Source organism: Pan troglodytes, chromosome 3, assembly GCF_028858775.2.
Source record: "Pan troglodytes isolate AG18354 chromosome 3, NHGRI_mPanTro3-v2.0_pri, whole genome shotgun sequence".
In the NCBI taxonomy this organism is placed as follows: domain Eukaryota; kingdom Metazoa; phylum Chordata; class Mammalia; order Primates; family Hominidae; genus Pan; species Pan troglodytes.
Genome location: NC_072401.2, coordinates 24,722,167 through 24,740,912, shown reverse-complemented (window position 1 = coordinate 24,740,912; position 18,746 = coordinate 24,722,167). Strand labels below are relative to the sequence as shown.

At 39.3% G+C, this 18,746-nt stretch overlaps 1 protein-coding gene across 2 annotated transcripts in view; it reads left to right on the top strand.

Annotated features, from left to right (window-relative positions):
• Positions 1-18,746, top strand: part of PPARGC1A (PPARG coactivator 1 alpha) — a 684,626-nt gene that overhangs the window by 202,810 nt on the left and 463,070 nt on the right. The window contains exon 2 of one of the 2 annotated variants that reach the window (XM_016951411.3): positions 14,154-14,218. The exons of the other annotated variant lie outside the window; for it this stretch is intronic. Within the exon in view, the coding sequence (XP_016806900.1) occupies positions 14,201-14,218 (18 nt within the window). The 5' untranslated portion in view covers positions 14,154-14,200. The remainder of the gene's footprint in view (positions 1-14,153; positions 14,219-18,746) is intronic. 2 annotated transcript variants of the gene reach the window in all.

Below are 18,746 nucleotides of genomic sequence, written 5' to 3'. Positions count from 1 at the left end.
ATTCACCTGTTAGCCTCCTCAGTGGTTCTCTGGCATTATGGGTAGAGCACAGGGTGTATCCTGGATCCATACTTAAAGGCCATCGTTAGAGACAATAGGAAGGGCTCAAGAGAGGATGAGTGTTAGGAATAATGCTCAAAATCCTAAGGTACTATGAATTAAATAATAAAAGATTGATCAGATTATTTGAAGAGAAACCTCATCATATCCCACGTGAGCTAAAGACAGACAGAGGTGAAAATATGTAGGAAGAACATAGCATCATCCCATGGACTCAGCACTGAGTGAGAAAAAGGAGATGGAGAAAACATGGAAGGAGTCAACAGAGGAGAAAACCCAATGCGTTTTGAAGAATGCAGTCCCTGAGAGACAGAAGCTAACAGTCAGCACACCTCCACCTTAAATAGAACACTTGGTCACTTTTATGAAGACCAGGATCTTAAAAGCTTAGGAAAATGAATGATCTGAGTGTTAGTATAATATAATAACAAGTATGTATACCATACATGTATATACATACATGTCTATCTCAATACATAGATGTATTGAGGACTTACCATGTTCCAGGTGCTAGGCTAAGTATTACACACAGAATAATCTGCTTTTGTTGTTACAATACCCCTCCAAGGTAGGTACTACTATGTTTTCCATTTTAAAGAACAGGAATCTAAGGCACAGAGAACTTACCTTTAGCCCAGTTCATATGACTAGAAAGTCAAAGACCCACCGAGATTTGAACTCGGCTCACGCCTGTAATCCCAGCACTTTGGGAGGCTGAGGTGGGTGGATCACGAGGTCAGGAGATTGAGACCATCCTGGCTAACATGGTGAAACCCCATTTCTACTAAAAATACAACAAAATTAGCTGGGGTGGTGGCGGGCGCCTGTAGTCCCAGCTACTCGGGAGGCTGAGGCAGGAGAATGGCGTGAACCTGGGTGGTGGAGCTTACAGTGAGCTGAGATTGTGCCACTGCCCTCCAGCCAGGGCCACAGAGCGAGACTCCATCTCAAAAAAAAAGTAAAAGGACAAGGATTTAATCCTGGAAGAATGACTCCAAATCTCATGATATGCTGATTCTGCAGAGGGAACTCAGTCTGCTATTTAAAGGTGGAGGAGGAATTGTGCATTTCTTGAACTTGAACAACAGGAGTCAGAGTGAGGGCTGCATGGAAGGGCTGCCAGTTCCCATGATGCACTAGAGCAGTAGACCCCTGCATGCTCTCTTGCTACCAAACTGTAATTAAAATTATCATACAGTATAATGATTTCTAATACATTTCAGAACAAATCACCATCTTATATCTGACATGTTGTTAATGTTTACTACCATAATTACCAATTTGAAATATAAGGCAGCGATTTTTATTAGTTTTTGGTTATGTATAATTATGTCAAATATGAGACTGCAATTTAGATTGAACCGTATTAGCCATGATCATACAAAATGATTATACTGTGTATTTGACACCCTGGCTATTTTATGTTTTTATAGATTTTTTTCCTCCAAACCATAAAGAATTATTTAAAGATAATCCAAAGGTTATTTGTAATGGTTTTCATTTTAAGAGTTTTAAACTGTAAACTTTTAAACTGTAAAACTCTTCATTTTAAGAGTTTAGACATACCAAAAATTGAATTTACTATAAACCATCATTTGACCAAAAGGAATAGGAGCTACCAATCAGTGGATATCTTCGGCATGCTGAACCCTTTTCTGGGCACTTTGCACATTAAATTTGTAATCCTCACAAGTTACACGACTTTCCTTTTTCCTGACCAGGTAATTGGAATGCAGAGAATTAAAGAGATTTTTTTCTATGTAGTGAATGGTAAAGCTGAAATTCATGTTCATAATCTTTCTGGGAATTTTTATCATGGGTGGTTAAAATAAGAGATCATTTATGATAGACTATTGCCACAGTACGTATTTCTATAAAATTAGTAGTGCCCTATATTTAATGAAATAACGTATATGCTGGTTCTTTTTAAGTATATTATATTACTCAGGGTTCTCTAGAGAAACAGCCAAGAGCCGATTTTACACACATACACACACACACACACACAGAGAGAGAGAGAGAGAGGTTGATTTATTATAAGGGATTGACTTATGTGATTGTCAAGGCTGAGAAGTCCCAAGAGCTGCAGTCTGAAGGCCTGAGAGCCAGGAGATGCAGTGGTGTAAGTTCCAGTGACGGACAACGCAGAGGGATCAAGATAGCAGATGGTGTAAATTCCAGTCTGAATCTGAAGGCAGGAGAAGCTATTTGTTCTATTCAAGTCTTCCAGACATTGGATGGGAACACAGCCCACACTGAGGAGGGCAATACACTGTACTCAGTCTACTGATTCAAATGTTAACCTTATCCAGAAACACTCTCATAAATACACCCAGAATAATATTTAACCATAGAGCTGGGTATCTCATGGCCCAGTCAAGTTGACACTCAAAATTAATTATTACATGTATTATCTCATAGTTAAGTTCTATTATGTCCATTTTAGAGCTGGAAAAACTGAGACCCAGAAGTTTAAGAGCTTTATACAAGTTTGCACAAGTTAACACTGAAAGATCTAGGCCTTGAACTGAGGACTTTTGAATTAAATTCCTGTTTGCTCAGGACAGACTGTTACCAGCTTCCTTTGTGATTGTCAGCAGGAGACCAAAGCTGCCCCTTATTACAACAAGCCTTGAGTTTTTTTGTGTGATGATGATAATGATGATAAAGTGTGATGATGAAGGCAGCTAATGGTGATTAAAGACTACATGCTAAGTAATATACTTTTATTATACTCGCGTAGTCTATGTAAAATGTCCCTTTTATAAATAAAGTGACTGAGATGTGGAGAGGTTCTCTCTACACAGTAGTAGAGCTAAGATTTGAATGTAGAACTCAAATTATCATACAGTACAATGATTTCAAATACATTTCAGAACAAATCACCATCTTATATCTGACATGAATACCAGAGTTCATTCTCTTATGTGTTCATTCTATAGAGATAATAATCAAGTCACTTCTTGAGATAAATGACTCTGATTCCTTATCCTTCCCCAAGAAGACCCATTTTTCCACTCTCAAATATTCTTGTCTTAACACTTCCCTGAAAATTCTCCATTTTATCAATACATTTCAAAAATTTGGTCGTCAAAATTCATTAAATTCATTATGTCAAATATTGATATTTCAATGACTAAAAACAAGCATAAAAACAAACAAAAAATGCAAAACCCAAAATCCAGAAAGATTACTTCCTGGTGCTGGTACATTATCAAATTATTTAAAAGAAATACATAATTTAGATTTTAAAAGCAATAAAACTATATTAGAGAGAGTAGTTACATATCTTAATTCAATCACAAATGTAACTTCATAAATTTCCACCCACTTGTTCATTTACACATACTTTGTTTTAAAAAAAAGGAAGCTCCATGAGGGAAGGAAGGGGCTGACTATGTGTATTCTGTTCTTCACTATACCTGGTTCTTACAACAGTACTCGATATAGTAGGAACTCCATAAATATGTACGGATTAAATAATGAATCAATGAAGTATAAATATTAGTTTGCATTTTGCTTTTTAATTTTGTTAATACATCCATATATTTTAATCAGAATTATTTTAAATATTGCTTAAAATTAAGTTTACAAAGTAATTATTAGTGAAGAAATTTGCATATTGACAAACAGTGACATTTTTGTCTATGATTGATTCTCTTGACATGCCTTTTACTTTTTTGGATTTATGCAAAATTGAAACTATATACCTTTGTAAAACCAAAGATTGTTCTCTCTGAGGTCCTGTTTGGTAGCCATAGAAACGCTTTAAACAAATTTGTTCCTGCATGCACCTTGTATTACTTATCTATGAAATCTGTGCCCAATATAAGAGCATCTATTAGGAGTTTCTGATTCCATCAGTGGTAGGGGGTTTGCTGGCTGATCTCCACTCACGTTATTAGCCATCATTGGACCAGCAACATGCATTTGCAAGGCCATCATTAAAAACTGGACAAGAGAGGGTTTAACCATGTGTTATAACTGAGTTAGCTGACTGGATGCTGATTGAACTCATAGCAGTGACCTTGGTTAATACTGGATTCTGTCTGAGCCATAGGGCACTAAACCAGATCACACTGAAAATTAACCCACCCTTTCAGCTAAAATGGAAAAAAGAAAATATTTTACTTATTATTGTTTTACTGGACTTTATAGTAGAGGGTCATTATGCTTGATTAAAAATGTAAGATCTATGACATGGATCCATGCCATGTACATGTCAAGATCCAGAACTTTGTATTTTAATGAATCAAAATTACATTTTTTTGTTGTTTCTAGTGCTTCCAACATCACAGAGATGTATGAATAAGTCCTTTTAAGGTTCATCCTGAAAAAGAGACTTATAAATCCTTTAACTTAATTCTACAATTGATCCCCTAAGAAAAGTTAAATATCACTGTTGTTTGTAGATTGCTAGATCACCACAAAGATAATTCTTTTATAAATACAGATGGTGCCCTTATGGAAATTACAAGACAGTAAGTAGGTGCCCATAGGAAAAAAAAATGACACGTTGATTAGCTAATAAAATGGTGCATAGTAGAATTATGCTTCTTGGTCTACTTTGTGGCTTCCTTGAACTTATGATGCCCTGTTTTCGTTTTGGTTTTTAATATGTGTTCCTTCTAAAACTTTAAAGTATGAGTTTGATTGTCTTGAGTATAAAATGCTAATCATTGATGGACAGTGAACCATGCCTATGAAGCTTCCACCTCCTCACCCTCTTCTCACCCCAAGTCATTCTTCCTGGCATGAATTGAAGCTGAAACAATTGCCAGGTGATAAGAACACAACACCGGATTGATAGTCACAAAAGGAGGAGCCAATGAATATGTTATTCAAAGCTTATTGATATAAAAATGAACCCTTAGCCTTTTGGCATTTAAGGATGAAGGGGAAAGGGAAGGAGAAGGAACCTACATTTACTGAGTGCTTAGTGAGTGCCAGGTCATGGAAACAATCTCTGCTTTGGTTCCCTGCTGGGGCTTACGCCTTTTATTCTCTGTGGGCTACATTGTACCGAAATAACCATCCCTCTCTCTTTTTAAACATCAGTTAAAAAAAAAAAAAAGAGTGAAGAGGAATTTTATCATGGTATCAGGACATGGAGGGCATTTGCATATTAGCATTCCGCTGTTGCTACTCTGTTTGTTGGTGGGTGGAATGTTGAGAAATGTTGCCCAACCTCTTGCAAATGGCATGTGAATAATCCCATAATCAGTGTAATGTATTCTGTTATGGGAGTCATCAAGTCATTCAGCTTTGAAGTAAGATCCAATTTTTAGAAAGTGGCTGATGAATGCAGTTTCAGGTATTTAGAGGAAGCTGATGTACCTAAACTATGTGGGTCTTCTGGTTGAACAAGGGAAAAAAGTACTTGAGGAAACTGAAGCAGACCATTCTAAAAATACCTAAGTTTCAGGATATATTTTCCTAGTGGCATAGTATTCAATTGAAGATTTTAAAATTAAACATGTCTGTGTGCTTTTCAATTTAGTGTTGTGGAAAGCTGAGTTAGCTGGTAGTGAGGAATGGGAAGATGGCCGCTTATTCTAAATCTGAGGATGGTACTCCCTCCGCCTCTGTTGTTCCTTCCCTAGATCTTTGCAGCCTGGAGTCCTCATTATTCAAGGCTCAGCTTAAATGTTCTTGCAACAGGGATGCCTTCCCTGAACACATTTCCCCTGCCCTTAAGCCGCGCTCTACCTCATCTCCTTTTCCTTTTTTTATTTTCTTCAAGGCCCTTATCACCAACAGCAATTCTTACTTATTTGCTAACTTACCCTCCTCTGGGATAATATAAGTTCCTTGACAGCAGAGACTCATGGTATTCACAAGACCCCAAACAATTCCAGGCACCTTGGAGGCACTGATGAGAGGCACTGATGGAGGCACCTACTGACTGACTGAATGAATGAATGCTAAACCCATGACCCCAAGATCCTGGGGCTCAGAGGGTTACTTTCCACCTGCATCATCTGCATCACTAAGCAATCTAACAGAGCAGCTGCATTTTTCCTCCTACAACACGAAGCAAATCCTCAGCGGCACACCTTAGGGTCAAGGCCCACCCAAGTCCATCTGGTCCCAGGTGGGAGACCGCAACTTATTCATTGGGCAGTTCTGATTCCCAGCCAGGCCACAAGCCAGCAGCCACTGCAAAATGCTGCAGTGTCCCTGTTAGTTAAGCTTCACATTACTTAAGACATACATTTCAAAAATAAGTCCGGCATCTCTCGTTATGTTCTGTTCTTGATTTGCAGTCTGTAGCAATCCAAATCCCATTAACGCCGGAGCCCTTGTACAAAGCCTTTTTACGGGCTTGGGTTAATTTAAATCTGTGCATTTGTAGCCTCCTCTTCCCCAAACTTAGGTTTTTCAATGACTCCCTTACTCCCCTCTTTTGTACATGTGCTCCCCCTCTTTTTAGTCCTTTCCTCTCTCCTTCTCCCCTTTTCCTCCCTCCCTCCCTTTCTTCCTTCTCTCTCTCTCTCTCTCTCTCTCTCTCTATTCTTTTGCCTCCTAGAATGTGGGTGAGTCTTAAGGATTCTTTCTTTCTGCAACTGAATTCTAAGCACATGAGAAACAATTTTCGCCCTAGTTTTCTCTTTGACCACCTCTTCCACTTCAAGTGTATCTAGTATTCTAACATTAAGTAAGGTCTTCATGGAAAGCCCCATATATAAAATCTTCATGTACAAGTAAGCAATTTTTGGACTAATCATAGGTGTATCAACACATCCCTATGGAATTTCTTTTCTTTTTTTCTGCCCCCTGGCATCGATTGTCTGTTTATGAAAGTAATGCCTTGCTCACTGTGAAGCATTCGGATAATAAAGAAAACCCAGGGTGACTTTAAGCAGAAGCCTTCCCTTGTGTAGTCAGAAGAGGATTTGGCTTTCAAGAGAAGAATTAACAAAACTCGTTTTAAGGGCCCATTTATTGCAGAAAATAGTGGAATTACCTGTCCAAGGGAATGAGAAGTGTTCAGATGTTGCCGACATTTCCCCCAAATGCACTGTGGTCCCAGAATAATGACTTCTTTTTATGGGAAAAGGAGGAGAAGTTGCCTTGGTTCAGTGAATAGGAAACACTGGTACTAGGCTTTCTTGGTGTGCACAAAACTACACCCAAGTCTGCCTTTTCAATGAAAGCCACTAGACCACATCAGAACCAAATAGGGTATATATTTCTTATCTTTTGATTTATTTGTTCTTTTAACAAACCCACATTTCCCAAAGTCTTTTCCATAGAATAACTGTCACATGGGAGTTTTCCATGCCAAAGGGTTCCATGGTCACATACACTGGGGAAACATACATTGTATGACATATACAATGTCATATATTGTTGACAGTTCTTGGAGATATGTGATGTGCATTAGCATATTAAACTACGAGAAAGCCTGAAGCAAAGAGAACTGTGCTACCTCGCTTCTTTGTTGTTTCTAAAACTTATTTCACTATGAGGTCTCTCTCTTTTTTTTAAGTAACACCTGCAAGTATTCCCCAGATCCATTTGGCCACAAAAACAGAGGAAACAAATAGGCAAAAGCAGTTCTTGTACACCTGCTCTGGGTGCATGGTCTTTGTTTGGGGCTGTTGCATTCCTGTTGCGCTTCTTATTCCTTGATAAGAAGATGCATGAGACAAGAACTCATCTCTCTAATTCTTAGTAGCAGGCACTGTGCTGGGTGCTTTCCTTGCATTACTGCATTTGAACTCCACGGCAGCCTGGGTTCTGCATGTTGCCGATGAAGGTTCTAAAGCCCTAAGAGGTGATGTATGTAATTTGCCTTGGGGCACTTAGTGAGATAGGTGGTAGAGTTGAGTATAGGATCACGGTGGCTGACCTTCTGCCAAGGCTCTTGATGCTTCCAAAGCTCATGCCCTTCAGCACAGCAAATGCAGTCCTCACGGCACCTTTTCTGCTCTTGTGGGCCCTTGGTGGCATTCACTGGTCACCTTTCTGAAAAGAAACTGTTCAGCAGTGTGGCATCACAGACCTCTCTTGGTGGAGACTCTGTGCACCCTTCACATGCAAGCAACTGGAAATTGAGTGTGTGATGTGTGTGTACACATACATGCAGTTGAGCCTTGAACAACATGGGTATGAGGCGTGCCAACCCTCCACACCATTGAAAATCTGGGTATAACTTTTGATTCTCCCAAAACTTAACTACTGATAGTCTACTATTGACTGGAAGCTTTATTGATCACATAAACAGTCAATTAATAAATATTTGGTATGTTATAAGTATTCTATACTTTATTCTTACAATAAGGTAAGCTAGAGACAAGAAAATGTTAAGAAAATCATAAGAGCTGGGCAAGGTGGTTCACACCTGTAATCCCCCACTTTGGGAGGCTGAGGCAAGCGGATCACTTGAGTACAAGACCAGCCTGGGAAAAATGATGAGACCCCATCACTACAAAAACATAAAAAATTAGCTGGGCATGGTAGGGCACACATGTAATCCCAGCTACTCAGGAGGCTGAGGTGGGAGGATCCCTTGATTCCTGGAGGTCGAGGCTGCAGTGAGCTAAGATGGCACCACTGCACTCCAGCCTGGGTGACAGAGTGAGACCCTGTCTCAAAAAAATAAAAATCATAAGGAAGAGAAAATATCTTTACTATTCATTAAGTGGAAGTGGATCATCATAAAGGTGTTCATCCTCATTGTCTTCACATTGGGTGGACTGAGGAGGAGGAAGAGGAGAGGTTGGTCTTGCTGTCTCAGGTACGGCAGAAGTGGAGATGGACAAGGTGGAAGGGGAGGCAGGAGAGACGGGCACACTTGGTATAACTTTTATTGAAAAAGACCTCTGTATAAGTGGATCCATGCAGTTCAAATCTGTGCTGTTAAAGGGTCAACTCTGTGTGTCTGTGTGTGTGTGTGTGTGTATACACCCACATATGTGTATATATATGTCATTTTTCTTGAATCCACTACAGAGCCTAAAACACAGTAGGAACTTGATGAATATTTATTGACATGAAATGGGAAATAAACTCTGCATGAAATGTGACAACTATCCATGCACTCTCTCATCTCTTCTGCTTTGTTTTATCACCATTGGACATATCGATAGTGTTTGTTTGTTTTACATTTACTTGTTTATTTGCTTACAGGGTGTCTCCCCACATTTGGGCTTGAACTTTTTTGGGGGAAAGGTCTTTAGGTCACTTGTTTACTACTGTGAACCTACAGTAAGTGCTCAGTACATATTTAGAAAAAGAGTAAATGGTTAGATTCAAGTTTTCTACCATGACTTCTCTTTTCCAAAATTTCCTCACATTGTTTTCTGTACTTGTCAACTCTTCTCTTTCAGGAGTAGTTAAAATCTACGTAGGACTGTAAGTAAAGGAAGCCCAAATCTCAGCTATTCCAGTGTAGCAAATATTGAAGCGCTCTGTGTTAATGTGCATGGAGCTGTCTGCAAGGCAGAGCCAGCTACCAAGTCTGATGTACAGGAAGTTGTACAGCCCTGAGGACAGTGTGGACAGTCACCACTTCATGCTTTTTACCACAGCCATCACTTGCCCAGCACAAATCTCTTCTGTAGAAATCCCAAGTTAAAAAAAAAAAAAAAAACCAGGGAGCAGCTATCCTTTCATCCACTAAAACCACATCCTGCTGGGCTGCTTAACTTGAGAAGTAAAGGTATTTCAATATAATTAATCTCCTTTGCAATCTTTTATAAACAATTCTTGGAAGGGGTCCATAGATTTCATCAGATAGCCAAAGGGATCTGGAAAGCTTACAGACCCCTGAAAAGCCCTGACTAATAAATAGACTGGGTGGAATATTTTCATTGGTGCGTAGGTAAGGGCAAAGGATTGAAAAATGGTTTCCTTTACTCTTTGAAGTTAAAAAAAATTGATGTGTTCGTTTCATGTTTTCCTTTGCCTTTTTCACTCCTTGTGTGTGGTGGGTACTGTCAGAGCCTCACCCCCCAGCCCCACACCTTCATGGCAGAAGTGCTTCTGATATCCTGCAGTTTGGGAAGGCAGGTGAAGTCCACTCCTTGGGCAGGGCCACTTTCACTTCTGCGGAACCACCAGAATGAGCACAGGACCCGGTGTGGAATGCAAAGTGTAGTTGAAAGGCATTCTGCCAAAATGTTTTCTGAGGACGGGTAGAGATTGAAGCACACCCAGCCCTGATTGGATTACCATGGGCCCAGAAGCACTTTATCCTCCACTGCTGCTACGAGGGGTGGGAAGGGAGTTATGGGGCGGGGGGTGCGTGGTGACTTGGTGGGGGTTGGGAGGGCGGGTCTTAGGAGTGCATCTCCTGGCTTTGAGACTGCCGCTGGGAATATTAAACTGCTTGCCCCAGAGATAACAGTGAGGGATTCTTAAGTATGGGTCTGTTGATAACTTACCTTTCATTTGGATTATGTTGTATAAAATCTTTGTCAAAACAGGCTTTTAGCACACACAGCTTGGTGGAGGCAGATTGTGCATCTGTATCTGATTGTATTCAGAGAATAAACTGAAGCTTTAAAAAGGGATACACTTTCATAATGGCTGTGTGTTGGAGGTGGAGGAAAAAAAATTGACATGCTGGATCTTTAAGTAAGAAGGGGCCCTTTAATAGTCAGAAATAGGCAAATAGGAGAAGGGAACGGAAGAAAGCATGAATGAAATAAAATAACCAGAAATATATTACAATTCACAAAAGTGGTGTTTACTCAATTACATTCTCGTGACTAATGTGAAAATAGCTGAAAAAATTAAAAGCTCTTCCTAGGAACAAATTTATTTTGTTGGACCACACAGAATAAAGCAAATCATAATTGGCTGTGATGAATTACATCCAAAGTGAAAAATGGAAATAAAGCAGGTAGTCTGCCTGCAGGGGACCTAGAGTTCCTATAGAAAGAGAAAGTGTCCTGTAACCAGAGGTGGGTATCTTGGTTCCAAGGGAAACCAGATGACACAGGAGGAGGAGGAGAAGGGCAGGGAGCAGTCCTGAGGATTCAGAAGTGTGTGTGGGTCTGGAGAGGTCAGAGGCTCTGAAGATTGAGCCATTTGCTCTGTAGGCTGAGGGAGAAGGAGTGCCAGGGCAGGGATTCAAGAATGTGGTCCAAGGGGAGGGAGAGATAGATTTGCCTGGCATTGGCATTTTTGATGGATTGTAGTGATGAGAGATGAAGGCTAGAAAATGGAAGGCAGAAAGAGGAACAATGGAAACATTCTCTATTACCCAGAGACTCTCCCAGTAGGGTGGAAAGGCGTGGGGTGATGTGGTGTGCTGATTTCTGTGATCTTCATGAAAACAGGCCAGCGAAACTGACAAGGAAGCAAGCATAGAGCTGGTTGGAATAGGAATACCCATGTCTTCCTATTTACGTGGGATGTATGAACCCATGTGCACAGAAGTAACTGGCAAAACTTATTGGGGAAGCGTCAAGGTGGAAATTCATAGCTGTTATTTTTGTGGCCTCTAGCTACAAGGGCTAACAGGTGAAGATAGTCTGGAGACCCAAACTGGGAAAATAAATGACATTTTAACATTTTGTCAGGTAGGCAATTTAAAAATAAACTTGGATTCAATATATACCATTAATGCTAGAGGTTCTGTTATATCAGTGCAAAAATGCCATCTTTTCCATAGCAGTTAAAAAAAAAAGGCATGTTGTAGGGGGTGAGGAACCATGTATAGGAGAGGCATATGTGATTGTGACAGCAGCCCCACAAAGCTATTGAAAACATACCACGACTCTGCCCTCCAGAATTAACACCATAACTTATGTCAGGGACTCACTATTATCCTCATATCAGCTCTTGGATCCTGTCCAGTCCCATTAGCGATTCCCATGTTGATTGCTCTGTTACTCGTGAATGTTAATTGCTTCTAAATCTCTTTGGATGTTCAGATGCTTGGGGAAAAAAATCTGACTGGCGAAGGTGTGAGTTTTATTAATGTGCAAGTAAACAAGAAATCTGTTTAGAGACCCAAGTGGAGTGTCTGTGACTCAAGATGCCATAAACAGCTGATGTGGCATCTTTCTTTGCATGTCTGTCATATGTTGGTGGTGTGAGAGTGAGGATGGGGGAACAGGGTTTCAGTGATCACTGTGTTGTGTGTCCAGAATCGGTGTGCTTGTAGATGTAGACAGACATGCACATTCTTGCCTCCGGGATTCCTACTTTGCTTAGTATGAAATGATGACCTTGCTACCTTTGAGAGAAGCTTATACTTAGAAAGTGCTATTAAATCAGAAAATGTAAAAATATGAGTATAATTTGGCCTATCACCTAGTTTTTGAACTAGAAGGAACTTCAGAAATTAGCTTCTTAAGCTTTATTTTACTCTTGAGAAACAAAGGCATAGGGGGAGGAGAAGTTAAGGGCTCACAGCAGAGCTGGCCAAGAAGCCAGGTCACCCAACTCGCACCCTGGTACTCAAGATAACAGAAAATGATAACAACAGGTGTTTATTATATTTTCTAGGAGCATTTCACTGAGTCTTTGTGGGGTTTTAATTTTTTCCTTTGGGTGGAAAAAATCTATGATGATTCAGTATTGAAATTCATTTATTAGTAATTATAACAGTATCTCAGCAAGAGTAAAAAGATAGAAAAAAGGAAGAGCACCTAGTTTAATGCTGTGATTCATGAATTCAGTCGATATTCGTGGAGTGCCTTCACACTAGAATTTAGCAGTACATAAAAAAATTCCCTGTATATACTATTGCTCCCAGGTTACAAACCTGTAGGCTAGGATGTAACTGTACTAAATAGTTTAGGCAATTGTAACACAATGGTAAGTATTTGTATCTAAACATAGAAAAGTTACAGTATAAATATGATATCGCTGTATTATATTGTTATGGGACCACCTCATATATGTGGTTGGTTGTTGGCTGAAATGTCGTTCTGTGGCATGTGAATGTATTTTAAATAGGATGGTCAGGGAGACATCACTGAGCAGGTATTTAAGCAGAGATCTGATGAAAGGGAAGGAGTAAGCCATAGAAATACTGCAACAATATTGGCCCAAGCAAAAAGTTCCTGAGGTGGGAATGTGCTTGGGTATTTGAGGATGAGTGAAGGGGTCAGTGCTGTTGCAGAGGTGCGTAAGGAGAAGACAGTGAGAGATTGTGACCCTCACATCATGGGCTTTGGGAAAACTCAGGGCCAGTCATTTTAAGGAGACCCATCTTTTAGTATTTCTGTAATCCCAAATAGTATGGCTCATACACAGAACCCAAACTCATCCTTTTTTTGGAATATTTTCTGAAGGTGCCATCTTTCTGGGATTGGTGTCTATGACTTGCCAGGAATGTCTAGAAACTATCAGATCTTTTTGTAGAGCTTTTGATTAGAGTGGTTGTCATAGTAATAAAATTATTGAACCATAGGATTGTAAGTTTCTTGATGGTAGGACCTATATCATATACATTTTTGTGTCCTCCAAGAAGCCACACACAGTTCTAAACTTACACATAGTAAGAACTCAATAAATACTGATTATTTTTTCAATGCATGAATAAATGGTCTGAGAGTGGTAGAAAGGATGGGATGTCCTAGAAAGGACTGTTAAAAATACACCCTTCTAAAAATGTTGTTAACGAAATTACTTCTGAAGTATTCTGACTTCCTTGCAATCTTTTTAAAAGACAAGTCCATATGCTGAAATGTGAACATAAGTATATAACAAACTGAACAGTAGTAACATTATTTTCAGGCCAAATTTTAGTTGGATGGTTGCATTTTGTCAATCCAATTTTTTCTTCCATGTTTTAAAATGGATATGGGAATTTTTCCAATCTTATCTCTAGTATTAAAAGAATATTGGTGTCTGGGCTCATAAAAGCAAGGAGTTGCAACTCATCACTGTCTTACTCTAAAGTGTGTTTAATATGTTAAGATTGTGGTGAAAATGACTTAGGAAATATCAGTCCCCTTGGGAAAGATGGGTGGTCAAGATGCATTGTGATGGGGAAGGCCAAAATGGTAATTCTTGTTCTCCCATTACTGAATTCTCACCATAATGGACCAATAATTTAAAACCTTATTGCCTTTCAGTATCCCCATCTGCAAAGTGGGGGTAACACAAACTTACCCTCTGCCTTTCAGGTTTTTTGCGAAAATCAGTGAACTAATATTGGTAAAATTGGAGCCCCATGGATGAAGGGTACTTTGTAAGTATAATACATTATTGTCATGTTATTTTCTGTTATTCTGAAGTGCAAATACCAAATGTCTGCTCTTGCCATATCAGGAAATCTGTAACACCAAGTTTCACACCTAGATATTGATAATCTGACTTCTTTGAGGCATTTAATGTTTCTGAATTCTAATGTTTTGACAATATGTCGGATGTTGAAAAGCCACCTCCGCCTGCCACCCTCCATAAATATAAATTCAAACAATGCTTACTAGATAATTTGGACAAAATATGTCTGTATATTATTATATGTAAAAATGTTTATATGAACCATGGATATAAATATAAGGTGTCTTTATTTCTCTTCTCTCAACTCTCTCTTCCTTTCTTTTAAAATTGTATTTAACTTGTGTTTTGAGCAGTCACTTTATGTCTCAAAGAAATGGTTGATTTCAGGGAGAGAATGAATGTTTCCATGAGGTGAATGATATTTTGTTAAGGATGAAAGTTGATTAGACAGTTTGCTAATTATTGTGTTTGCAGACATGGGGCAGGGGGAGGAGGCCAACCAGAATGGTGAGCTAAGTGTGGATCACCCCTTCTTAACCAGGTTACAGTCCAGGGGAACCTGGGAATTGCTTCCTACCCATGCAATGGCAAAGGCTGCAAAAGGGCAGGAGGAGACTGTGCAATCCCAAGGCAACTGCTTTGGTAGATTTTCTCCATTGAATTGGTGCATCTTTTTATTTTGCCAGGACAACCAATGCCCTGGAATAGTTTGTGCTACCATAGATTGGCCAGTTACATGCCCAGTGCTTAACCCATGGTTTGATATTTTTTCTCTTTTAAAAGGTGGCTGTCACCCTTTAAAATCGATCATAGAGAAATTTAAGATTAGGACTGCTTATTGAAGCTTATTTTAGTGAGTAATCCTTGGATTCATGCAGCTGTAGGATCTAAGTCTGCAAGGGTCTTATATGTCTCATCTAGCCCTATTTGTTGGCCAGTTCTAAGGGTTCCACCTGACTGGAGCCTGAGAACCTCTAGAGGCAGAAAGTCTACAACCTAAAAAGGCAACTCTGACAGAGAATTCCTTCTCAAGTTAAACATAAATCCAACCTCGATGTATCTCTGCCTTGGGTTCTACTTGTCCTATTCATCCCTACAATGAACAAGTGTTCCTCCTACAAAATGACACATTTCAAATATTTAGTAACGCTTACTGCATCTCCCTACAGTGGTCTTTTTGTCACCTTCAGTTCTTTCAACAACTAGAGCTCATTTCCATGATTTCCAAAACTCTTTACCCCTCTGGAAAAGTTCTTATCTGTCTATATCTTTCTTAACAAGCAGCACTGAGAATCTATCTTCTCCAGGCCCCATTCTGCATCTCAGAGTCCAGAGATCTAATCAAAGTTTCGGAAGACAATGACCTCTGAAGAAATCGTCTGGAATCACGTGTGCCCATGGATTGGTTTGAGTAACAAGACAGCAAAGCCCACATCCCCCTGTGAGGTGCAGACGATTGACAGGAAGAAAGTTGTTTTGGTTAATAATACAATCTGCTTGCCTCCTGTAGACACAGCAGTAGCCTACTAATTCGTTAGAAGTGAATTAAGGTTGTTTACCCATGTTTTAAAGTAACTGTCAGAGTGAAAAAAATTTGTACTAAATGAGACCACTCACCTACTTCGGAGTTGCTGTTTATTTTAAGCTGAGTGCATAAATAATATATTGAGATACGAAGGGTGATTTCAAGCATTAGAACACGAAGTCTCCTGTTTACTAACTGTCATTGGGCTGAAGAGAATTTAAACAGCTCTGAACCTTTTTGTCTGCGAATGCGAGGCATGAAATTAACTTTCATTTCATAGTTAGCAGAAATCATGATGACGGCAGACTTGTTGACATGTCTCCTGCCCATCTGGATCTTTTTTGGTATGCAAGACAAACCTTGGCAACAGAGTGCTTTCCATGTCTCCTTTGAAACAAGACTCCCTCCCTTCCCCACAAAATAAGTAGGGAAATGTCTGGGTCACTGAGTCAGTTTGTTCTGGATAAAAAGAGGAATAGTGGAAATATGTACTAGTCTAGTTCCAGTCTTGACTGCTGGCAACCTTCTCTGAATCTTACTTTCTTCATCTGTAAAATGGAAATAATAGCATCTACTTCCACTGCTTCACAGGAAGATGGTGAGATCCCAATGAGGTAATTGTGGGGAGATGACTTTGAAAGGCATCAGGTGTCATATGTGGGCAGGACAAGTCAAGATAACAACAGTTAATGCTATTAAAGCTGTCTTCTCAAGGATTTACATGTATTAACTCATTCACCCAACAACCCTATGGGATAGGTACTATTGTTATCCCAATTTTATCACTACAAAAACAGAAGCACAGGGCAGTGGAGCGACTTGCTCCATCATCTGATAGCTTAAAGTTTGCAAAACTGATATCCAAATACCAGGCAATTGGGTCCAGGGTTTGTTTTCCTAACTCTTACTTATTTGGGAGAAGAAGCGAGGTTTCCACCTATATGATTATGCCTCTTGATCATGCACAAGTAAATGAAACATCATTCCTAAAAGCCTGGGCCAAATTTACATTGAGAAAATACAGGTATGGCTTCTCATCAGCAAGGAGGGTTCCCACTGGGTAGGTATGTAGCAGACTGTATGGATTTATTATGTTTTATGTGTGAAGAGCCTGGTGATTCTTAGATGGAAAGCCGTAAGTAAAAAGACCTATTACTTGCAATGCTTTCAGAAACAAGAAATTCGATTCACTTTTTGTCCCCTTAAACTTGAAAATGTGATAGCCTATTTCAGAATATAGGGAGAGTGTTAGAGAATGAATAGAAAATGTATGGAATGTTTAATTTTGCATGATTACACTTCATATTTGCCAAAGTAACTGAGGCAAATAGAAATGCATAATAGTATCACAGCATTACCTATTTGAGGTGTTTTGATGGAATACTCAGGTTTTACAGACTGATACATGAACTCTTTGGGATAAATCCTTATTAAGCAAATGAACAAGAATGTATTTTTGTTTGCATCATTGAAAATATGTGATTTGTACAACTGCTCTTTAAATGTATATTTACACTATATTTATTTGAATTTCAAAAGAGGAAAGAGTCTTAAGTGATTAATGGGAACAAAAATGATGTGAATTTGCAGACATTTTCCCCTGAAATATGCTCAGTCTTTACAAGGATCATACTTAAAAATTGGAGTGGCAAGAGTGGGGGTGCTGACTTGCTTTGGATTTCTGAATGAAGCATTCCAAAAATAGGATCATTTCCATAATCCCTGAAAAATGGACAGATTTATGAGAAGTAATCAGCTGAGGGAAGGAATAAATTCTGCTCTTCCAAATTGTAAAAATCTCAGCAATTGCTGCTGTGCTCTAGCACTTGTTAATACAATGAGATAATTGCATAATTAAATACACTATGGAATTTCAATAATTGGAAACTTTGTGTTCTCATCACAATATGCAGCTTGCTGATGTTGAAAAGCATCAGCAGTGTTATCCTGAGGCTAGGATCCTTCTTTCACGTCACGCCCTCTGCAGCCTTCTGCAGCTCCTGTTGCAGTTCTGAAACGCTTCCCTTTCAGGTTATTTTTAGTTGGTTGTATTTAGACAAGGTGAAATTAAGCAGGATGTCCCCCAAATTCTGACTTATCTGCCCAGGCCATGGAAGTTGAGGATCATTTTGCTAAAAGTGTCCCTGGTGCTATCTAGATCTTTCTATGTAGTAATGGTTGAACGGCAACCTGAAGAAAAGAGCTTTATGGAACTGGGGAGTGCCTCTCTGGGTTGGTAAATGTGAGATTGCTTTGTGGAGCCTCTGAAAAGACAGGCTCCAGAGCTGGGCTACTTGGGTTCAAACCTGGTGTGGCCTCTTTCTGTATTTCTGGAAAAGGTACCCAATATCTCACATATTTTCTTACCTGTCAAAGGAGAATCTTAGCACCTATGTCTTCATGTTGCTGCAAGGCATAATTGAGGTAACATATGGAAAGAACTTAGAAGATACCAGGCAGTTCGTAACCATCCAGTAAATGTTAGCTATGTTATCAGGCAATCCAGGGAAAAGTTTCACGTTCATCTGAATGTGACAAATCTTTGAGTAAGAACAAATAAGTAGACTTATGGTTTTGCTCATTCAAGAAATATTTATTGAATACATGATGATGATGATGATAAAAATAATATTATTAAATCAGTGTTTGGCAGATAGTAAGATATTTTAGCAGGAACTGGTCCATCATTGGTATCCCCAGCATCTAACACACCCATGAATACATACAGGATAGCTACTTAACATAGCGTGGATTCCATACATGCTTGGAGAATAAATGAGTGAATGAATGCATGGACAAAATTGGTTGTAACCTTCTTCTTTTTAGGAGTTAGAAGAATTTACTATGGTCTGTTTGAGAACATAGATGCAGTTTGCTTTTGTTGAACACTAGGGCTGGCACTAGGCAAGTGAGGTGTGTATGGTGACAAACGTAAAGAGGCACTCACTCTCAGCGTCCCACAAGTGCT